Here is a 24,241-nt window from a genome sequence, read left to right on the forward strand (position 1 = left end):
TTGTGTTTGTCTGGCAAGCCAGAGGCCAACTGGAACGCTTCCCATTTACTGGATTTGACTCTTCAGCTAATATCCAAACTACAATAACACCACTAGCCCCAAAATAACTTGTATAACTTGTTGTAACTTTAAATATCTAAATATACACAGCTTCATCTGCCTGTGTGTGTGTGTGTGTGTGTGTGTGTGTGTGTGTGTGTGTGTGTGTGTGTGTGTGTGGTCAAGGTTTGCTGAACATGTGGGGAACTCCGGTAATACAATCTCAGACTGAGCTGTTGTAGGGAAACACATAACATTGATATAACATTGATTAATTGAGGCTATGGGAACCATTATGTGCATGTGTAAGCTTTAAATTGTCTGTGATTGTGTGCGAGAGTTTGTGTATGAGTGAGCTATGTAGTGAGTCAGGGCTTGTCCATTCATGCCCAACCAGAGGCACCTTAATACCACAGACAGACTTCTCTGTGGTGGAGAGGGTCTCAGCGACATGTGTTTGTGAATATTGTATGTGAATGTATTGTACTAGCGGCTACCACCGGTGGCCCACGGGGTGTGCTTGAATGAATGTAATGTCTCCTTGAGCTCAGAATAACCAGCCTGGCATATGTCTCTCTTCAATAAATACTTAATACCTTAGTCATCCTTCAGCTGCAAAAAGAAATTAGTTATGATCAATCAAGACAGCTTTGTGCATATTGACTATATACTAATCAAACCAAAGCACTTAAGTCCTAAAAGTATACATTTACTGTAAGGCAGAATCTGTAAATGCCGTAGAGGAATTATTTTATTTTCTGACAATGGTAAAGTGTACGTTTATTGCAAAAGACATTTATCAAGTAAGATTTATTAACTAATTCAACTCATAAATGAGTCTTAATTTTGAAGTAAAAAAGAAGCCCGAAGGTTTGACATTTTAACCAGTTTCAAATATTAATCCACTTGTTTCATGAATTTTGTAGCCTGAAGTGCCATTTTTATGATACTAGCACATTGATTTACCTCATTTCGTCTCATTTCACGATAGCAATTTCTGAAAAATGCCTGAAACAAGAGATACTAAGCTGGAATAGAACTAAATTATCTCCACTCATTGCCAGACTTTGTCTCTTGGTTTAATTAAAATCAGAGTTAAGGGCTCAATATGAGACTTGATGACTTATCAAGATGAACATTAGATTTTTCAGTATTGTAATATTACAGGTAGAACCTCTGATTTATATAGCTTCTTTTTTAGATGAGAAATACAGACGCGGTGTTGTCCCGAAGATGAGGGGAGTTTGTGCGGGATCAAAAGCCTGGTACTGTAGTTCAAATTCCTAAACTAATAAAAGGAGTGGTAAAAATAAATTAGCTAATGTCTTTTCCTTCCCAGAAAACACCTTTCATGTGTCATTGAAATTGTAATAGAAAGCTCAAGCTTTTGGTTTTATGTTGCTCTATAAAAGTGATACAGATTGGTGCTTAAAATACCAGCATCCTGATAAAAAAAAAAAAAGGATTTACAAAAACAACATTGCTATCCTACTGTGTCCTACTGTATGTGGACACAGTGTGTTTGCACCTGGAGGTGAAGGTCTTCTTCTTGATCTGGGAGGACAGTTGCATGCTGTGAGACATCTTGGACGACGACTCTTCCTGCTCTCGCTTCATCACCATCCTGGTTTCCATGGTAACCCCCCAACTGGCACCTGTGGAGGAAGGGGAGACTGGCAGTGAGGATGCAGAGGTGTGTAGGAGGCTGGTGATACAGAGTCAGCGGGAGTCAGTCAGAGACTAAAGGTGCTGTAGCCTCAGCCAGAAAAATAACTACATTATTTGTGGCCCCCTTTACACCTTGCATTAAAATGCGTTTTGGGTGATCAGATTGCAATCGGATAGTGCATGACCACATTAAAGTACAGATGAATTGTGATTTGATTGGCCAAACCACCTCAGGGATGCATCGTGACCACACTGAACACAAATGTAAATGCAATGGCGTTGTCAGTCCACATACAGCAACTATGTGGGTGAAAATACGTAATCGTGTGTGACTGTTCCAAACCAGCGAGGTAGCAGCCAGTAGCCAGTTAGTGAGCTAAGCTACTAGCGAGAAAGCTATGGATATTCAAGACACTCGTTGATGGAGTCAAGACAAGACGGCTACTTCCCCCGCTTCGAAATGCAAGCAAAAGTTCATACAATAGCACAGCTTCACCTATGGCTACTATCTTTTTTTTTTTTTTTTTTTTTTTGACCTGCAGCAACGAGAGGAAGATGTGACGTTTGGTTGTTTGAGCTGGACAGAGTGATCAGATTTCTGGTGGACACTGGAGACACACATTAATACCAGGTGTAAATATAATGAGGTTAAATCATATCTAGATACAATCTGGATAAGAGACACATTTTAATGCAAGGTGTCAAGGGACTCTTTGTAGGCATTCAACAGACACTATTATCTGGAAAAGCTCAAAGCTGTATATTTTATATTGAGTGCAAATGAGTTGCCAAATTAATGGCCACTTTACAATGAAGAGACTTCAGCCTTGGCAAGAAGCACACCTATTTATATTTTGCTTTGTATGCAGAAGAGACCCTACAGTTACATGTCTAGTACTTTGCTCAGTTGAAGTGGCAAAGTAATGACTATTCCATATCGTGGTCATGCAGAAATGTAAATCGGCCTCCATCCTCATCCTCAGAGAATTATAATTGAGCCCAAAGGGTGTGCTAAGTGTATGCAAAATGTTAACTGCACCATTTAGCTCCCTGATAGATTAGTGCTATCTAAAGAAGCCCCAGTCTTGTGATATCTTGCAGTGTCTTGGGATTAGCAACCAAAGTGCATTTAAAGACAGGGCAGGGTGCTATTAATAACATAATGTTTCTGAATAAAAATCTGACGCAATTACATCCTGGATCAAAAGAATCGTGCATCAAACTTAAGTCAGCCTCCCTGACTTCCATTTGTGAAGTTGCCCCCAAACACCTACAATAAGTGGACGTTGATCCAAAGTGTCATTTATGTACTTTAGAGAGGAAAATTACTGTCTGAAATTAAAGAGTTAATACTTTAAAAGAGACTCAATCTTTAAATATGTAGCTGTTTTTGAAAATACAGAACTTTCAAAGTAATTAGGCCTTATTCTCTCTGGTCTATAAAATGTCTATTTTTCCAAGAACTCTGATGTCTCAGATGTTCTTTTATCTAGCCAATGGTCCAAAATCCAAAGATATTCAGTTTACTATCGTAGAAAACTAAGAAAACAGCAGTGAATCAGTTAAAATGTCTGTGTTAAATTGCTGCAGATTTATTTCCTGTTGATTGACAAATTAATTAATCAGCTAATTGTTTCAACTCTAAAATTAACCTATACTATGTCAGGAGCTATATTGTATGCACAGTTGTTTGGTTTCACATTTTGAATGCTATTTTGAAATGAAATACTTTTTCATTTCTTTGGAATACAGTGTGGTTTTTACGTGTACTGTAGGTGTGGAGAAAAGGTGTATTTCAGTCCCATGTTGAATGAATCACCTCTTTGTGGGCTGCTGATCCACTACTAATTCATCAGTTGAGGTCCGCCATGCTGCTGCCCACACCCTGCCCATCATTAATCATGTGGCTGCTCTGGGGAAGTGAATGCAGAACGCACCCTACAAACAGAATCAGGTCATGCCTGAGTGATGGCTTCATTCACCCTCTCCCAATAGCAACCACCTGTGTTAGCACCATAAACAAGCGTAATGTGTTATTTCTTCTCATCTCCTTCAGTTACATCGTGGAAAACAGCAGCATGTTGGCTAGCAGGCTAATAGGCTACTGTGCCAGCTGATTCCCCTGTTGGATTTTTTTTTTGGCTTAGTGTTGTGCAAGGGGAGAGGTGTGTTTGAACACTGTTAATGGAAGGTCGACCTCTGGCACATTAAAATTGATCAGTCTCCATGGGTAGGCCTGCATTCTGAGCCCCTGGAGGGAGAGGAGCAAAAACAAAGCAGTGCTCTTTTATACATACAGTGCAGTTTTTAGTCTCTGGAGTGAAATGAGAGCTCAGTCTCCAGGTCTCTGATAATAAAAAAACAGTAGCAACAGAGGAACAAGGGGACAAATGATTTGCTATTCTGCTCGTTGAAGGGGAAAGCATTGTCTGAACACGACAGGAGCTTGCTTTATGCCATCTCCAGAGAGTAATTAAAAGCTACATCCATTGAGGCCATCAAAAGATGAGACCATTAAGAAGTTCAACTAGCTGGAGAAGCAAGGACTCTCAGGAGAAACAACCAGAGAAAAGGAGCCTCTCTGACAATACAAAGACAGACTAATAATCAACAGCATTATGCAGATGTGCTATAGAGACACAGCGTGTGCATCTTACTGAGGCTTAGTGTTGTGGTTTTATATTTTAATTGATGGTAGTCACGTATTCTAATTTGTCAGTAACCTGTCTTAACTGATGAAAGGCAAAAAACTGGATCCCTTTTGTGCTAAATCTAGATGAATACTGAGTAAAGGAAGTCCCACTCACACTTTTCTTTAAAGAAACAGGTGAAGTCCTCTGGGTCTCAAAGATCTGTCGGACGGATACACCCCACTTCCTTTTCCGTCTGCCTGTCTGTCTCTCTCTCCTTGAAGATCTTGTACGATCTTGCTGTCTCACCTCCTCGTATTACCTCTCACTGTCTATCCTGTCTGTCTACTGCACTTTCTCTGTCCTCTCTCTATGCCTGTCTTGATGAAGCAGCGAGGGTGACCCTGAACACAAAGTGTCCTTCAGTGCCAAGAATGTGGACAACACAATGCTCTCTCATTCTTAAGTTGGTAAATATAGACCAATGACACCTCCCCTGTATACACACACACACACGCACCACACTAAACTTTACACCGCACTTAGTCCTAAATGAATGTGGACACACAAAACCACCACGGGCACACACACAGACACAGATCATTGCCATCATCCAGATCGATTTTACAGACAGTTCTGCAGACAAGCAGCTAAGAGATGACACAATAACTCCCTGTACAATAAGAGAAGCTGGACGGAATGACCTGAGCAGCTGAAAGGAACAGCTGGATTAGCCTCAGGAGAACAACTGGCTGTGGTGGAATTACAAATGTCTGCTCAATAACTGTCACTAAAAGAAATATATATTTATTTCAGCCCTCTCAGCACTTTCCCACCTGGGTGCAAAGAATACAGAATAAGAGGCTCGGAAATAACAAGCGGGAAGATGGAGGAGACAGAGTGCTGTGGGGAGGGGGGAGGACGCAGAGAGAAAATGTGGAAGAAGATGGCATCAGAATGGAAAGCGAATGGACGGGAGCTACTCAGCTGTTAAGTAGACTTCGTAGAGAGTGACACTTGAACCATCTGGTTCCTCCTTATTAAAAATCGGACCTTGGACTTTTTATTTTAAAAAAAGCAAGAGGTTAATGACAACTGTAGCAACACCAGAGACTTCCCAACTAATTCTTTTGTTTTCCAATGTTCCTTTTTGTTCTGTTTCTTTGTTTCTTTTATTTTAATTTTTATATATTTTATTATATTTTTTATTATTTCACTGTCTTCTTTCACTTTTTTCATTCTTATATTGCCTCTATATATTTGATATATTATTTCCCTAGTGCTTTTTTTAGCCATGCTAGCAGTATGGCTGTATAGAGATGGTAATCCTTGTCTGTTGGCTGGTCACTCTCTTATTTCTCAACAGTTATTGGATGGGTTGGAACAAAATTTTGCCGATGTCTTGCCTTTTTCCCGTAGTGCAGCCATTACTTGTGATTTTGAGTGAAGTGTCTCAAACCAATGGATGGATTGTCATTAAATTTGGTACCGCTATTCATGTCCCCCTCAGGATGATTTGTCATAACGTTGGTGAACTGTTTACTTTTCCTCTAGTGTCATCATCAGATCAAAATTTCAGTTTTTCCAGCACTTTGGTTGATGACAAAATATCTGCTGAACTACAGACATTCACATCAGTCTCAGCTGTACTTTTTGTTTGGTACTAATAAACAAATATTAGCATGCTAACACACTAAACTTTGATGGTAAACACTATACTTGCTAAACATCACCGTGGTAACATTATCATTGTAAGCATGGTAGCGTGCTGATGTCAGAATTTAGGTTAAAGCACTGCTGTTTATCTTCTTTGGAAACATATATAGTTTATACATAATGCCCCTGTTATTGTACTCTCTACTTAATATGGCCTCTTAATTACTGTACATTGGCTCAAGTTATAGTGCAATGCTTCTTAGTGACCATTGGTATTATTAGTTGTTAAAGTGCACCATCCCCTGTTTCTTTACAGTGATCTGTGATTAGTTTCTGGAACTTGCCCTCTGTTCTGTCTCATTAAACAGGCTACTTTGGCAGAGTTCATTAGACTCGTGTGTTTGGGTGATATTCGTTCCTTCTGCAGAGAAAACTTTAAGGACAAGCACTTTTTTTATTATAATTATTGGTGGTGTTATGGTTGTATGATTTTGTGTGTATATTTAGGTGATATCTGTTCAGTGCGTCTTAAAGTTTTTTTGACATTCTTTCTCTCTGCAAATAAGATCCAAATTTTATTATAATTATCTGTGTTGTCATGGTTGCATGGTTTTAAGTGTGTGTGTGTGTGTGTGTGTGTGTGTCCAGTAGTGCTGACTGACAAGGATTAAAAGCACACAGGGGCTGCGAGGAAAGAAGGCGGCTTCATTCAAGGCCACATCATTGTATGGAAGGTTGGGGGGTTATTTATAAGCTTTTAGTGGCCACACCTGCCTCTGGAATATCAGCACACAATACAAACTAGGGTTGCCAGGCCTTCTCTTATCATCATACATCAGCAGTGACTGTCAGACTAAGAATAACTAGTGGGACAAAGCAGCTGAGGGCCATCCTTATTAGTTCCTCTTCTTTTGGAAGACTCCTCATCTTCCAGGTCCACTCATGTCAGTGCTGTCTTTAATTTCTTAGTGGTTAGCACAGAGGGGGTCTCTTGAAAGCTCTGAGAGAAAAGAATGTTTTTAACACTTTTACAGAGAAGTTGTAGGAGAACTGCCATGCCCAAATGTGCAGCTTCCTCTAGCTTAGTGCCTAATTTATTTAGTCCACTTATGCAAATCAATGTGGTTGCACTTTGACAGAGCACCTGAAGCACAAAGTACGTAATGAGTTTGTACATGTACCAGGTGAAACATGTACGGCAAGCCAACAAGGAATAAATATTTGCCGCACACTCAGAAAGACTTATCGTGTTTTATGAATCATTTATGCTTTATTCACAATTCATGCCCGTGCTGTGCTTTTACTTGCATAAATTATGAATAAAAGCCGGAGTCAGTCTGACTGTGTGGCAAACATGTATTCCTTGTAGAATGTTCTTGTATTTTATCTGCTCCTCACAGGTGCAGAGGATATCAAACCCTTAATGTATGGGTCGCTGTGGAGGGAACAGACTGCGATATCTCAGCTGTGTCTGATGCCACATTCATTCAGGTCATACTGCAGGAAAGAAGTGAAGGATTGTGGAACCCTAGAAAGGGTTGACCTGTGCTTACATCTAAAATGTTTTATTTGTGAATTTAAAAAAATCAACCACTAGCACTTTTTAGTAGAACTGATAGTATTACCTTTTGATATAACACTAATTCAGATTTTTATTATCTTCAACTGCTGATATCTATGGATTTAATGCATTGTTTGCAGCCCTTGTGCCCTTGTCAGTTTTGTGTGTGCAAGTAGTGTAAAGTAGGAGATCTCATAGCACAGAAAACACCCATGTATCCTTTTAGTAAATACCACTGGGAGATTGGTGTAGATGTGTTTTTTTCTCCTCAGTTTGCAGCTCATGTGTAAAGGAAATCTGTCATGGCATGAGCCAGAGGCCAGGATATGAAGGGAAACTTGACACCTTTGTAGGCATTATATGACATGTTATTGATGTAAGGTTCATCTTCATGTTTAACAAGCAGTGATATAATGTTATCAATAGTATTCTAAATAATATAATGAATACCACTTGGTTTATTATCTGTCATTTCTATTAAACATATCCTGTGAGAAGTTATTCTCAAAGACTTTACTCCTCTTTTTCATCTTCCTTTGAACAAATAGCACAGCAGCTCTGAAACTCTCTGAGAGGAGTTTAAACATTTTTGTCAAATATACTTTACATGTGCAATGTGCGATGTAAATTTTTGCTTTAGTGTGGTTAAAAATGTGAGGTTTCCATTTTGCATGCCCCGATTGGACAGTTCTGTCAATGTTCAATAGCCATCTGTCAGTTTCAAAGCTTAAGCGATCATTGTTCTACTGGGGACTGTCTTGGTGGAAACTGAATATTACTAAACTTTCTTTTCATTTCTCACCTACTGGTTATTGGGCCCAGAATAGACCTTAATGGACACCAAAGACTTGTAGATGATCCATCATTTCCTGGCCAGCCTTGACAGCTGTTTTCGTGCCTTTTTCTAATCAAGGACCCATTAAGAGCTCATTAGAATGCAAGAGAGGAAAGGGAGGGGGTGAAGTGATTGCATCCAATTACATGCAGACTTCAATTCATCAAGTGATTTGGTCTGGTCTGGGAGCGAGGTAGGTGCGTTTTTAAATGGGGATGGCAGGAAATGGCCTGCTTGTTGTGATTCACCTGTGTCATGTCAAAATGGAAAAAGTAAATTAAGTTTATCTTGTTCCTAAACTAAACAATGCCTGTCATCAGTGTTTGAAGCTTCATTTTGATAGAACAGTTTTCTTTTCCCTACTGTACAGTATATTCCTTGAGCTTTAACTGAACCAGCTGACTGTTCCTACTATTGTTAGTGACACTTCCTGATATGATGACATATTTGAGCTAACTAGCAACCCACATGAGCCCTACCCCTTGGAAACATAGGACAGGCTGTACTTCTGGCAGCCTTTCAATGGTTAAGTTTTCATGCCATTATCTCATGAGAGTAAATGAGAAATGGTCATAAATGAACTTCATGGTGCCATAACAAACGTGGAGATCAGAGTGCAAAATCATTGGCAGTGAGGCATGCATACATTTCAATAGACCCAGTTAACTCTATTCACCTTGTCAGAAAAGATACATTTAGAAAAATAGATGGCCTCTGACAAGATAGGGTGATAGTTATATGACTAAGATACTGAAACATATCCCTTGTTAAGTTCTCAAACATTTTCTAATAGGGATATAATTTCTTCAAAGGACGCTTTTTTGTCTTTGCTCTATGTCTTCATGCCTTAAATGTGGACAGAATATAATGAATTAGGCAATCATAACTGCGTATAACCAGAAATAGCCTTCTGAAAGACTGCTTTGGAGTTTAAACCTCAAAGGAGCCATTAAACATTAATGTGAATCTCTGCCAATACACTTTATCAAGAACATTAGAGGGCATTTATTAAGTTTCAAGGACACATTGCAAAGTGTGTTTTCCTACCCCACTGAATATAAAAAATAAATCAAAGTGCATTTCTGGATTCCATGCAAGCTTTTAATCAAGCTTGGACTGGCCATCGGGAGCACCGGGACAATTAGCAGTGGCCTGCCTGATTCATCTGCTGATTGGCCTGGGTTGTCGGGCCAGTGTCGAAACACAAAATTATTGAGGTAAATCACAGCAAAAACTACACAGGACAGCCATGTTCATTCAGGTCTGTAGGCATGTAGTCCCCCCCCTCCCTTTCATTGCTTTTGACCTGATGATAAGATCCATGCCTATCATGACACCTGATTGGTCCGACGCACATAGCCTCCTGCATCAACATCATCTCCTGGAAACCAGTCTGTGTGCAAAACACAGTCACACAGGTTTTCCTTACCATTATAACACAAGGCAAAGAGCTTAAGCTGAATAAACAGACAAAAACTATGCTGAGAATTCTCTACCACCGTTTGATGTCATTTACAGTCGCGCAAGCCTCTCCGTCCTCTCCTCTGTGCTCTGTGTTTGACTGACACACACACACACACACACACACACACACACACACACACACACAGAGTGGCACAGAGTGGACAGCAGAGAAGCCACCGGAGACAGTGAACCAGGTTAAGTGAAGATAACATTTTACTCGAGTTGACAACAACTATGCTCATTGCTGTAAGCACAATAAAACCTTCACGAGTAAAAAGCCAATAATTAATTTATCAAACCACCTGCTCAACAAGTAGAAACATGTAGAAAAGCTATATTTTCAACTGCTTTGCCCGCAGTGTCCCATCCACAACCATAGTGCGCTGGTCAGGCCAACAGCTGATTGTTACATACAAGCTAAAGCTGTCTGTATGGAGCATTATATTAAAATTTGGCAAATACTTTTAAACTTATCTACTGGCTGAGACAAACCAGCCCCTCTTCCCTCAACAAGCGATACCTGCAGGCAGTGAATCACATCAGCACCAGAGGGAGGAGGACAGAGGACAGGATGAATGACTGACAGTGACTGATGTCTGTGTTCTTCATTCTTTCTGAACTTCACTCAGTATTTTGATGTGAGGAATATTATTTATTTTATTTTTAGTTTCCAGTGAGATATTATTGAGTTTATACAGTGACTTTGCTGTTGTAAACATTACAGTTGCTGCTCTAGAAACAATATTTGGTGTTATTTAAAATATGAATCACTTGTAATCCTGTTCTGTATTTGTTCTTTTTTAAAATGATAATTAAAAAAAACAACTCTTAGTAATGAAAAAGCCAATAAAACCAAATAAAACCAATAAGAGTATTGATAAAGAATCAGACCAATAAGAGTATTGATAAGATAAAGATAAAACCTAATGTAACCATACCTTTCCCTGCAGCTGGTTAAGGATGTGTTTTTAGTCAAATAACATCAAAATTTCTTTTTTTTCTGCCTGCTCTTGCTGTGTCAGCAAACTCAACTAGTATTCTGATTGTAGCTGTATATGATGATTTCAATCAGTTTAATTTGGTAGTTGTGGTGTTACGCTGCTGTAATTGGGAGATGAAGTTAGAGCATCTTCGTGATGCGGTTTGAAGATTTGGCTGTGTGGAAACATAATTATGTGCACTTATTTTAATTTGTAATTTTTAATTTTTTTATTTTTATTTGTGTTTGGGTTTGGATCTGGACCGGAGTGTGCCTGTTGAGTACTCCTGTGATGTTGCCTGGGTAGCTGTGAAATTCCCAGCCTGAATTTTTGTCCCAGTCCAGCCCTGCCTTTAACATTTCTGGCAGTGATTGAAATAGGCATTGCCCTGTACAAAGGTCAACCCTGTTTCCTTCCATGGGTTTTCCCCAGAGAAATCACTCAAGTGGCCAAGACACTGAGTCTATCAATATTTTCATTGATCAAACACACCCTCAGCTGTGATTGAAATTCTATTTGTGCAGAAGCATTGGGTTCATCCAAACTACTACTCCTCATTCAAAGTTCTATCATGCCTGTAGCACTCAGGATTGCCTGCCCTGCAATCTCCCATTTGATCTTCTCGGGGCTTGGAGAGTTGAAAGAAAAGAAAGGCAGTCTTCTGGCAGAGAGAAAGAAAAGAACATGTCAGTGCTGCCAGCCAACTAAAGACTGTTTTTTTAGACACCTGTCTAAAGAAGAGCCAGACGGGAAAGATAGAGGAAAAGAGCATGGTGAAAAGCTGGACAACATTCTCTTTGCCATGTCTCCCCCTTCCAAACATGTCAGAGACCGGAAACCTCTCTCTCACTCTATGAACACACTCTTCTTTTCCCTGCAGTATGTTGTCAGGATGATAGGCTACGAGTTGGAGTCCTCTTCTGTTTCCCTTGGGTTACTTTTCTTTGCCATTTTACATCCTGTTTGATTTTCTTGGAGGTAGTTGTTCCAATTGTTTCTTGACTGGATCTAATCTAATTCCTTTGTCTCTTTACCTCCCACTTACTCCCACTCACAAGAGCCATTTTACATATTCTTTTTTTTTTTTTTTCTTTTTGTTAGTCGCAACAGTGAACTTTGCTGGTGCTTTGCCAGTTCTGGCTCTCCAATCATGTAAAATCATCCTTTACAAGGCCTACTTTTTCCTCTGCTTTTCTATCAGTCCTATTCCTACAACAAGCAAAGAGCCCACTCATATGTCAAGGGCAGCATAGCTGACTCGTTCTCAAATACAGAAGCAGAGCAGAAGTATAATTTTCATAACATGGTTTGGCTTTGATGAACTGTGGGTCTCAGAATGCCTAAGGGCTATGAAAAATAATGTGCAACATACTTGTATTGGTTTATACTGGTTTGCACTGAACAAGATAGGAGATTTTATCAGCAACCCCCAACAACATCCACTGCTATAGTTCTGTAAAATTGAGCAAAAATATCTGCTATGTCTGTGGTTCTGTAAAAGATGCAAAGCAATCACTATGCAGCCCTGGTATTATCTTTGACATACAAGCAGGCAGTATAGATTCAAAGTATAATTTGTTTTTATCCAAGCATTAATCTATGAAGGTTGAATCATCAGACAATGTTGCAGTGGTCTGCATGTTTTGTGCTGCTGTGTTAAGCATGTGCTTTGGTTCTGGATACAAGTCATTTCTAAAAGGCAACCTGGCCATAAATCTGAACTCTTGACATTTTCATCATATGACGTTTCTTGTTGATATGGTGTCACCAGATGTATTGATTCCATTTTGTGGTCATTTTTCATGCTGTAGGTTTTCAGCATTTAGCTACTATCCCAACAGGTGTACTGTATGTCTATTCAGTCAGTGCAGTTTGTTGTAATGATTTATGAAACTGTTCCTTTTGTCATATTGAATAATTTAGCTCTATATGTGACCAATGGCCCTGAAACTATGGCATTCAATTTTTGGTGTATTTTTGGTGTGAATGTGTTCACTCCACTACGGTTGGGCCAATATAAACATTTTCAAACCGGTTTGATATTAAGCCAAATGCGACTGGGCTGGTAATACCAAATTGTACCACTAGGTTTCACATCCAAAGTGGAAAATAACGACAGCGTCATGGCACCATAGTCAGGACAGCTGAGTGACACATTGTCTTTTCATCTTGTACTAGGGTGCTGTGTGTAGCCGTGGTGTTTCCAATTTAACAGCCGGAAACACCGTGGCTACACACTATACAGCTATGCTATGCTATGTTAGCATAGCATAGCTAACTAGCTGCAAGCCACTGTGCAGGCTGGTCAAATGATCTTTTGTGTCCCTTTGTATTAGTGGGTTGTTAAAGACAAGCTGCTTTCAGACTGCTGTAAGCTGCCCAGCCGGGTTTATCCGGGTCATCAGTGAGATCTGTGCCTTTAGCCTAGGTCAGCCTACCTCCTCCAGCTCATCTTCAGCATCCAGCTGGGTGGACAGCAGCAGCCGGCCCTGTCAGTGTTGGGGCCTCTGTGTGAGACACTTAGACGTCTCATATTGAAAAATGCCGGTTCAGTCGATTTGCATAAAATCAAACCGGTTTAAGCTTGTGCATCGGACCAGCAAAACCACAAATCAACCCAACTCTTCTGTCTCCTTCTGTGAGCCACCTGTTCACTACAGACATGGAGTTGAACTGTAATGAATGAATGAAAATGAGAAATGCAGAGGAGGAAAACAAAACAGAAACTAAGAGCGTCTGTCTCGACCGCAAATCATTTGTTGAGTGTTTGATGGTTATTTATTTGTGCTTTAGAACTTAACCGCCGTGAAACAATCAGAATTTAACATTTTATTTCTCTCATTCACTAGTTTGTTCTTGCTACTGCTGCTTGCTCTCCTCTCTCAACCACCAATGCTCTTTCTCTTGCTCACGCTCTCAGCTTGCTCGCATACACTCTCTCTTTTTCTCTCGTCTTTTTAAAAATGACTTGGGAAGCTGACAGCAAAGCTTAACTTTACTTTTAACCTTATCAGACGAAGAGAATTGCCCTCCCCTCATCCTAAACTGTATACCCATGACTCATGATTGGCCTGTCAGCTTGCCCTGCATAAACTTTTACTGGCCCTAGGCCATTGGTTATGTTGGACTCTGATTGGTTAATAGACCACTTTAAAAGGTGAAAAATACTTCTTGATATTCTATTGTAATTTGTGATTAGTTACTTAAAGGTTTAAAGAGAGGTATATCTGTTGCTGTACCCCTTCCCTATTACCTGTATATAGGTCTCACTTTTACTGTAAAATATTCCATTACAGTATTAATTAGCCATTGCATAACCAAGCACACAATGGGTATTAAACCAGAGATCCACCCAGGTCTTATATTATCCCTAGAAAACTTCCCATGGTTGCAGATAACCGCACTGTTTCCGTGTGTGTGTATGACAATTGGTTCACCTTTCCTTGAAATTCTGAAAACATAAACTTAGAACATAATATAATGGGACCCAAAAACACCAACCAGTTTTTCATATTATTATTATTATTATTATTATTATTATTATTATTATTATTATTATTATTCAAAACACTGTTATACAATTTAGATACAGACTGTTCACAATCTACTATATGGGTTGCAAATGAAATGCAGACCATTTGCATGGTTGGATGGAAGCAACCAATTTTGCGCATTGTGACTTTAAACAACTGAACTGTTAATTTATTAAGATCTTTTTTTTTGGTCATAATTTTGTAGTTCACCATATTTGTACTGTATGGTCAAGCAGAGCCTCAAAAAGCTTTCTTTTTCTGTATTCCTGGACTGCAAACTTACACTACTTGACAAAAGGCTGTAAATTTGAACTTTTGGACCCTTTGCACAATCTACCTCCACACTGGAAATACTGGACAGTAACTGTCTACAGTATGCAGGAACGAAGTTTGACTTTTTAAAATGTCATACAGGCTGAAGTTTATCATTCAGACATATTTAATTCACTTTACCTAGAGCCAAGGTAACAGAAGATAGTGACTACAAATAAATGTGAACTGAGTGTGAAAAAGTCAAAGAGTTCAAAATATTTTTGCAACCTTTTCCAACCAAGCCAATGAATACACATATAAAACAGAACTGACTGTTCTCGGAAGGTTCTCTAATTTTATTTCTTCAAAACATCAGCAATATATTACCATAAAATGACACAATGTTACTGTAATTTTTTCAGTGTTTTAATGTCTCATCTTGGAATTCAACTTTTCCAACATTAACTTTTAATTCAGTCTGTAAATATAAAACTATGTTACAACTTTATACATACATACAACGTGTAATGCACTATACAAAACTTACATTCTAAAATTGACTTACGTCACTCTTCTGCAACACACCTGACATTATTTCTTTACAGCTTTATATAAAGCTTGCGCTCAAGTTATTACAAACCTAGCTGTTATCAGTATGGCTTAGGTCACACCATGACTCCACCCTCTAATAAATATTTTACACATTGTATTTTCTGCCCCTGAGAATAGCAAACAATGAAGAGAACAAAATGAGTTCATGAACTTTGTGAGTCAGAAAAAAAACAAAAAACATCACATTCATTTTTTTATGTACAGTTGCAATCATTCCATGTATTTCATAGGTCACTGATAATACTGAACTATGTTGTGTGTAAAATGTGAATATATTACTGTGGAGAAGAAATTCAGTCATTCTGCTACCATTTCAAACAGCTCAGAATGTGGCAGTAGCTGTTGGACTTTGTCTACTCTGTTCAGGCACAAGGCAATCAGATTTTTTTTCATATCTAATCTTGAAGGCTGATTGTCCACATTGTAATTGAAAACTGACCATATTGGGTTTGTGTATTTAGAGAGTGTAATAAGTTGCAGTAATTTGTTGTCATAGTGATGGCACATAAATGCACGTGGCATGACTCTAACTAGCTAGAAACATGTAAGCTTTGGCTGTTTATTCTGCTTATTTTAGTCTAAAGCCTCCTCATTTCTACAGTTTCAGGTTCGTTGGTTGCAGCTCTTGTCAATGACAAAACACTTAAAATCTATTTAAGGGATCAGATTGAATTGAATTTTATAAGATGTCATTTTAATTTCACTTTACACCTCTTACAAAAATGGATAAAGTGGGATCATGTGTTTTTTGCATATGCAAACATATCAGATTTTAACCATCTGAACAGAGCTTTAGACTATCATGACATTGTAAAAATACTACTGTTGCTTTGAAACATACTGTATGCCATTATGTTAAACTGGAACTTTATACAATATTTTCCCTTTGCTGCCTGTGATACATGTGGGCCCACAAGGCTATCACTCATCTACAATCTAGACACGTGATCAGAAGAGGTCATGTCTAAAACAGATATTGGTTAGAAAAGAAGTTAACTTAGGGTTTCATGTATAAAAAATTATCATCTTTCTAAATACAAATTCTGTTTGTAATGTGGTTGTTTTGTTAAACTTCACTTGACAAAGTAAACAAAGACTTTACAAAAAATATATATATAAAATAAGGAATGAGTGATTTCTGTAAATCTAAACCCACCACTTAAAACTAAACACACAATAGTTTACAATTGTGTATAAATAAATACAACCAGAAAGCATGTTCCTGAGATCTGGCGGTGAAATGTATTGAAGGTTCCAGAGGTTGTTAAGTGTGACTCAGCTCAGCATAAATTTTGTCTATGCTTTAACTCAAAAGTAGAGTTTAAGAGTCTGTCTCTGAATTGTCAGCCACACCACGACATCAGAGCAATTCATCTGCTTGAGTTCTGCATTGTCACTGCTTCCATCAACTTTCCCCTCCTCCTTTTGTTAAAAAGGCTACTACAGAGAAACTTCACTTCTCATATTTGAAAAGCAGCTCTTAGGTCATAAAGATTAAAGAGTGGAGCATTATTCTTGAATTTGTACCACCCAATCTCCCAGAAGAATTTGCCTTGATCCCTCCTCACCTACTGCGTCTTCATCTTCCTCTCCTCCCTCCTCCTTTTTGGGACCAAAACAATGATCGTTCTTCCTCCTGTATTCACATCTGTCTTTGGATATACTTCCAGGATCGATTACAGGCATCCAGTTTTGTTTGTAACCTGATTCAAATATTACATCACTAGATGGTGTGCTCTGGAGTCCTTTGTGGTAATCAGGAACAACTGGTTGAGTTGGGAAATAATGAGTGTTGCAGTACAGCTGAGTTGGTGTGTTTACACTGCTATCATCACACCCAGAGTCCGACCACTCTGAGCTGTCTAAGCGCTGCAAGGACGTTGTTGATAGCCCCTCCTTCTCGTAGTCTTGGAGTATGAGGTCCGATAAAAGGGGTTTTCTCTCAGGGTTAAAAGGTGATACTGTGCCATCCGTGCTGCTCTGTAACTGAGATGTGAGTGAAGGCAACATGAGTTGTCCATTGGGATCCCGCACTGTGTGCAACAACAGCGGCTTGGCTAGATTGCTCTCACAGGCATCCAAATCAGGTAATGTTACACGTGAGGTCAGCTTTGGACTTGTTCCACTTTTATCCCAGCTTTCTATGTTGGAGGGAAGTGGTAGTTCACTGTTTCCTCTGTCTTTTATATTAACCTGCTTGAGATCTTCATTCTCTTCAGCAGGGACGTGGACAGCCACTGAACCGTAGATTTCAGAGGACTGGGTGCTGGTGTCCTGCTGATTTGGCGCTGGACCATGCACCCCTGTTCCTAGAGAGGAGCCAGTGCTGCCTTGCCAAACTTGGCAGGGGATATCCTGAGGGGAATAACCTCCAGACCCAACGGAGGACACATTTAGCTTTGCCTGGATTGTGGCATACACTATTTGGTCACTTTGAGTGCTGACTACTGGTTTGGAAAGGATGAGATTTCTATCTGGAGACTGCAGTACTTCTGGCATGTTGTCAAAAGTGGTTACCTGTTGTTGAAGATAAGGAAGACAGACTCATCAAAGTCAAATAAGTGCTTGAATTTTGTATATTAATCAAAAATATTCAGAGATATAAAACCTTTTACTGTACATCACATCGATGTAAAGAGCAAAGCCAATATACTTTATGTACCTTATAGAAAAATAGAACAATGTGCAGAATATATTGTGTTGAGCCTATATCACCACACAAGGCCTCAACCATATCACATTTGTCAACATTGATGGTACCATGAGTCACTAAAACCCTGTCTCATTTACTAAAACAACATCCGCAATGTTTCAGTATGTTTAATTACTTTCATGTTGCTGCCTCACACTGAAAACGCGTACAGTATTTTATGTGAGAGCTTCCAGTAAGGCAACATTTCCTTGTTGTTACCCAGAACACACCACTGGAAACTGGAGAAAGAGCATTCTTACCAATGACTGTGGCATGCTCTTTTCCTTTCCACCTTTCACATAGATGCATGAAAACACAACTGCTATTATGACAATGGCTGCCAGAAGAGCAGCACTCATGAGAGGCCATGGTAGAAGCATCCTATGGTCACCTGAGAGAGAAGAGAGTTGGTGTCATAAAATAATGTGGGAAAACACAACACATCTGCAAAACTAGGTAATCTTGAGCACTTTAGAGCATTAAGTTACAAAAATTCTTATAGTCACACACAAGCTCAGGCATGTTCTCAGGGAGCAGCACTGTACAGTAGCATGCCTGTGACGTAAGACTGGCGAATACAGGATATTCCTGGATGTTCTGTGACTTTCCAGAAGCACTTATTTTTAGGTTACCAGAAACTTATCTCAACAGAAATCTACACAGCAACCTATAGAAGTGGAATTCCCCCTTTAGGATTAGGATAGGTATGACTTTGAGTGCATTTTGAAATTGAAATATTTTCACAAATCCTTTAATGAACATCATTTGAATTCATTGACAGTGTCCATACTGGGTTCACAACCTCCAATTAATCATGTTTCAATTATTTTAGGTGCTATAGTGATAACTTTAATCACCAAAAATTTAAATAATTTTGATTCAAAAGAGAACAACAAACAAACAAACAAACAAACAAAATTGCTTGTGAACTTGTGTGATATAAAAGTATTTCGCGTGTTGTCAGAATCAATGTCATCTATGTTTGTTTTTGTCAGGTTTAACAGTAGAGAATAAACAGTAAGGCAAGGTGGGAACATACATCACCTTTGCAAGCACACTGTGTAATCTAATCTTCTGTCTCATCAGTATGACAACAAGAGAGAAGGGAGAGGTCACAAACACTTATGAGAACACATTTCTAGGTGTCAATTGTTAAGTATTTTTAAATGTCAGGGATTCACAGTATGAATAATATGGTCATCCAAGCCAAAACAAATGTTTTCTTTTCACTGCAAAACCACCCTGTGCCTAATTTCAACCAGTGGAGTGTAGCTGTAACTCTGACAGTGATGCATAATGTAGATTCAGGCATATAAAAAATTTACAACTAACTGTCTTGATTTATTACCAAACACTACATTGTTTCCAAGTGGCTGCGATCACTTTAAGAGATGAGCACAAACTACTTGAAGTCAAATGTTTAAAAAAAAAAACATAAGATAGAAAATTTCATCAATTTCTTAATTCTGGCATTTTCTTCACAGCAGGTGGGTCCTTGAAAACTTCCTAGTACGATGTTAAGTGTCACACTGTTGCCTCAAGTGAAATCAAGTTTTTGTAAATATTGTTAAGTTTTTAGAGTTAAGGTTATTTATTAACTTTATCCATTCAAAATCAGCTAGTAATCACTACATTAAAGAAAGCTAGGTTCACTTTTGAACAAATTAATCATCCGCACTTTTAACTAGTATGAAATATTGGTGATTATTTTCCATATCTGTTCTGATACTACAGATGCAAATTTCAAGCAATTTCCTTAATTGATTATTGGATGTGTTAACAAGTTGTAATTGGTTAATCATTTAAAAGATTGTGTTATTATGTTTTTCCATAATAATACATTTTTACATGATTGGCGTGACCTATGATTGCTGTAGAATTCAAGTTAGTTCAGTGTTTGAGCAATAAATTACAATTAAGTTTAAATAGACATAATTTAATTAAGTCATATACTTCCTTTATTCACTATTCAAAGAATGGACAGGCATTTTCAGAATATCAGATATAGTTATAGCTAATAACTAACCCATTTTTCTTGTATCAACATAAAAATGAGAAGTAACCTTTAAACAGGATACACCAATCTCTTCACAACAGAGATGATAAGCATAACTTGGCCACATGATCGGGGTGAGTCAAGTACCAAGGGTTGCATTGGTGGGGCGTGTTGCTTTAGATACTGGTGAAACATAATATACGATCCAGGAATTCCAGTTTGAGCAGTAGATCCATGATATTGATGGCACCAACCACCAAAACACTGCATAGTGATTTACTTGATAATACTCAGTAATACTTATACTGGTCAACATTGTCCTCACCTGGTAGCGTGACACAGAAGGTGGCACTCTCACTCACTGGGCGACCCTTTTCACATGAAGGCCTGTAGACCACATAGCCACAGTACGTAGTTTGGTTGTTTTTCAAGTTGATGACAAACTGGCCAGATGTGTTTTCCTTGACCTGAAGACACAGTGGGTCATAAGGATGACTGATTAATTTAGTCCATTGCAAGTTGCACAGGTCAAATAAACAAGCAATAGAATATGAGCACAGTGTAATAGTTACCATATGAATGAACTAAATTCACATAACATACTTCAGTTTTTATTAATTATTTAAAAAAATAGAGAAACATCACTACCAACATTAGAGCACATTAATAACTTGAGTGTAGTTGTTTACCTGTGTTAGTCTCTGTATTAAGTCCCAAACTTGTGTTTTAAGTTTTGGAAGTGATACACGACTTTCTTGTATCTTTACTTCTTGTATGATATCATGTCTGACAGTTTGTATTATTGTGTTGCCAAATTAATATTATATTGTTTAAATGCATACTGACCTGTGCAGCCCACTTTGGGGAGGTGATATGTAAGGTATATACAATGTAAGTTTTGATGGGCCCACTTTTGCTTCCGTTGATAATGTCCGCAATGGAGACTCCCTTTGGCCCCAAGGGCAGGGTGACGTTAACATGCAAGGATGCCCCCTTTGAATATGTAGAAAGGTTGGCACGTCCAAAAACAGCTTCAGAGACACAGAAAAATGAAAAGTGAGAGATGGACAAGGACAGTGAGAAAAATTAATTTTCTTTTCATGAAAAGACGTAGGTTTTCTTTGGAGCTTCTTACTGTCTCGTAGAGGTGTAAACCTGATGGTTCTGCCATGAAGACTACCATTAATGTACACCTTAGCCCGGTAGTGAACATCATAAAGTGATGGGGTTTCATCAGTCAGGTCACAGAACAGAGCAGTAATGTTCTGACACTCTGGTTTTATCTTGAACTCCTCCGTAGTATCACTGTAAAGAATGCAGTACAATGTGATCAAATATGGAAGTCAATTGGCAGTACATTACTACAGGTACAGCAGAATGTGCAGTGTGGAGTCGGATTCCCGAAAGATATCTACTATTTGACACAACTGTATATTCACAATTGAATGTTATTCAGAAAAGAAGTTGATGTAAAACTCTGCAGTACTTGGCCACAATGAATTAACACAAAGATCATCTCGACCATGCCAAATCACCCATTCATCATTTGAACACACAGTGACTTTTTTGAGGGAGACAAATGACAGCATTTTGTTTTAACAAGGAGCTGATATTGAGCGGGCATTGTTAAAGCAGCCCTCCTCTGCAGCTGGTCTGTTGCTGGAAGTCACTCCAGCAATTCCAGGTGACAGTGGATTGGAGAAAAGTCAATAGGATTGAGGTGGCACTTGAAAATTATCTGAGAGACTGCGTCATGAGTAATTAGACAAGATGAAATTTCCACTTTGTTGAGGCCGTTTGTAGAGACACGGTGAAAAGGAGAAAGGAAAAAATTCCTCTTGCAAGCCATGAAAGCATACTATGAGTGCTCTATTTATCTTCATTCAAAAAGAAGAGCAGAGTGCAGTCCATACTAATGACTGTGAACAGGCCCATAACTATTCTTTAGCTTTAAAAAAAAGCTTTCTTGAAAAAGTGGAATCATTTCCATGCTGGGCACTGTAGTTTTTAGCAAATGGTACTCAGACAGGAGGAAATGTTGCAATTGTAGGACATTAGTTTCAGTGGGGGATATAGTGCACTAGTGAGTATTAATGGCTGCACTACTGTGTACATGGGAATGACTCACAATGTAATACAGTACCCATGTTAATTGTAAAGATGAAGCATGTGACCCAGTGTGACATTGTGGCTCATGTATGTGTTTTTCATAGTTTCTAGACAACAATGGGGGTCAACAGTACTGAGGAATAAGGTGTTGGCCACCCAGACAACACTTGTTGTAAGGATTGATGCATTTTTGGTTTTGGTCTTTTCATGGGATTTGTTGACAAATTTGATGAGAAATATATAGACATATCCTTTAACTAAAATAACATTCTTTGTCAGCATGAAATATTATTCCAATGACAAAAGCTTTTGGCAAAATACAGTATCTGCTTCCATAGATACCCAGAGACCATCTGGTGACCAGGGTTGTCTTGAGTCCCATTACAAAATTGCATTTACAGTCCCTTGATATGGACATCTACATGATGAGCTAAGAGGGTGTTTACCCTGCAAACATATTTTTCCTGGTTTGACTCACCCCTCCATGTGGATCTGTACATGCAGGCACAAAGGTGAAAGAGGCTAATGGAACAAGGAGTGTAATAATACTCACTCATTTGTCATCCCCGTTCTTACCTCCAATACTTGACGCTATAGAGGATTTTTTCACCAGTGAAGGCAGGTTTCGCAGGTTCCCAGTGGAGTTCATTGTAAAAGTTTTTGGAGATGAAAGTCACCGTGCTATTGCCAGTCGAATGACAAGCTGTAGGAAAAAAGGGCAGAGGAGCTAAGTCTATATGCTATTTATTTGTTCTCATTCAACCCATTTCCAATTTTAAGGGATAAAATTGAAAAAAAAAAGTAAAATCAGTAGCATATCAGTAAAATTAATAATTCTATATCTTAATGTTATAGATATTACAGTTTCATTTTTTTATGTTCTGTAATTTTTTACACTTTATGCTAAGTTACAAGTAAATAAATGTACTATTCTTTACTGTAACAAGAGCTGTAGACAGCTTTTAGCATTCAGATTACATCTTGCCTTGATGTGTGTTCCAGCCCAGATTTTCAATCACAGCACATAATGTAAATCAATTAAAGCATCAGCATTCAGCCACTGCAGCTTCAGAGGCACAGTCACTCAGTTTTTACACTACAGCTGCTATGGCCTAAGCAATACAGTGAACACACACTGGATTCAAGACCTCAGGGATATTGCGTAAGATGGACTTTGTTTTTGCTGGTAGCTGTAACTCAAAACTGCTTTGTTCCTCAACTTTGTCGGTCACATCTTTGATACAAGGAAATAATTACCATCTTTCTGTCTGACATACAAGGAAGGGATACAGAACACCATCCTTTAGTGCTAACAATATACTCTTCTGTATTTCATGGCAAAAGCAATTCATACATAGACCACATTTTCATGATGTTGAGGCATAACTTACCAACCCAGGGCATATTACAGTTATAATGTCATAGCCCTTGTAGTTTATTGGATGTGAAAGACACAGGGTTGAAAATTACACACAGAGTAGACCATTCAAAATTAGCATTTTTATAAGCTGTACAATGATATAATCAATATTACATCAGCCAGACTCTAAAATGAAATTGCACTTTCCATTGATCACTATCATTTAAAATGACCAAAGTCTGAATTGTGTTCTGGGACTCTCATTCAACTGTGAGGGAATCACTCTCTGTTGAATATATTACTTGACTTTATTGCATTGGTGTTATTATTTATTTCTCCTATTAGGACTACTTTGCAAAGAAAATGATCCTTTAAATGTTTGACTGCCGGTAATCAAATTCTGCAAATAAAAACACAGATCCATGTTGGCTCCTTATTACTCACCATCGCAGAACAGGAGGAGGATGATGATATTCATAGACCACATCTTCGTTGGATACGTGGGTCACAATAAGAGGATACCAAAGTCCAACTCTGAAATGGCTCCCCTATTTTTTGAGTTCTAAACAAAAGCAACATGTAATACACACCACAAAAAAAAAACCCTCCAAAAAAACCAAAAAACAAAAAACAGATAAAACTGCTAATCTCCGAAATCCCCCCAAACAAAACCAGAATCAATGTCAAAAGGGTTACAGAATATCAAAGTTGTATATGATTTCAGTGCATTGTCCTGCCTCCATTCCTCGACCATCTCTGATGTGCTCTGGGAAAGGAGTGGCTTTATTCAGGTGTGCAGGTGTACTTTGGCATATGTTATCACTTTGTTCCTGTTTTTCTGCTTACTGTATGTC

At 38.6% G+C, this 24,241-nt stretch overlaps 2 protein-coding genes and 1 long non-coding RNA gene across 11 annotated transcripts in view; 1 reads left to right on the top strand and 2 right to left on the bottom strand.

Annotated features, from left to right (window-relative positions):
* Positions 1 to 4,759, bottom strand: part of myom3 (myomesin 3) — a 60,893-nt gene extending 56,134 nt beyond the window's left edge. The window contains exons 1-2 of the mRNA XM_044358565.1: positions 4,515 to 4,759; positions 1,568 to 1,694 (exon numbers count right to left, since the gene is read on the bottom strand). Of these exons, the coding sequence (XP_044214500.1) occupies positions 1,568 to 1,674 (107 nt within the window). The 5' untranslated portion in view covers positions 1,675 to 1,694; positions 4,515 to 4,759. The remainder of the gene's footprint in view (positions 1 to 1,567; positions 1,695 to 4,514) is intronic.
* The window catches only part of LOC122986998, a 127,158-nt gene that overhangs the window by 14,473 nt on the left and 88,444 nt on the right, over positions 1 to 24,241 (top strand). Inside the window, exon 3 of one of the 9 annotated variants that reach the window (XR_006404426.1) lies at positions 5,154 to 5,527. The exons of the other annotated variants lie outside the window; for them this stretch is intronic. This is a non-coding gene — a long non-coding RNA (uncharacterized LOC122986998). Of the gene's footprint in view, positions 1 to 5,153; positions 5,528 to 24,241 lie in introns of those variants that run through there. 9 annotated transcript variants of the gene reach the window in all.
* On the bottom strand, positions 14,920 to 24,132 carry ifnlr1 (interferon lambda receptor 1). The gene is made up of 7 exons (XM_044358570.1): positions 23,832 to 24,132; positions 22,604 to 22,730; positions 21,054 to 21,223; positions 20,765 to 20,949; positions 20,244 to 20,385; positions 18,183 to 18,313; positions 14,920 to 17,747 (listed from the first exon to the last, which is right to left on the bottom strand). The coding sequence occupies exons 1-7, from the start codon at positions 23,872 to 23,874 to the stop codon at positions 16,740 to 16,742; spliced, it is 1,806 nt and encodes a 601-aa protein (XP_044214505.1). The 5' UTR covers positions 23,875 to 24,132; the 3' UTR covers positions 14,920 to 16,739.

Source organism: Thunnus albacares, chromosome 8 (genome assembly GCF_914725855.1).
Source record: "Thunnus albacares chromosome 8, fThuAlb1.1, whole genome shotgun sequence".
Classification (NCBI taxonomy): domain Eukaryota; kingdom Metazoa; phylum Chordata; class Actinopteri; order Scombriformes; family Scombridae; genus Thunnus; species Thunnus albacares.

What these genes read in the sequence shown, in the direction of transcription:
- ifnlr1 (XM_044358570.1), bottom strand. Translation starts at nt 23,874, where the DNA reads ATGTGGTCTATGAATATCATCATCCTCCTCCTGTTCTGCGATG. An exon ending in CCTCCTCCTGTTCTGCGATG is followed by an intron (nt 22,731 to 23,831) that starts GTGAGTAATAAG and finishes TTTTTCCTACAG; the next exon opens with CTTGTCATTCGACTGGCAAT. An exon ending in CCCCAAAGTGGGCTGCACAG is followed by an intron (nt 20,386 to 20,764) that starts GTCAGTATGCAT and finishes CTGTGTCTTCAG; the next exon opens with GTCAAGGAAAACACATCTGG.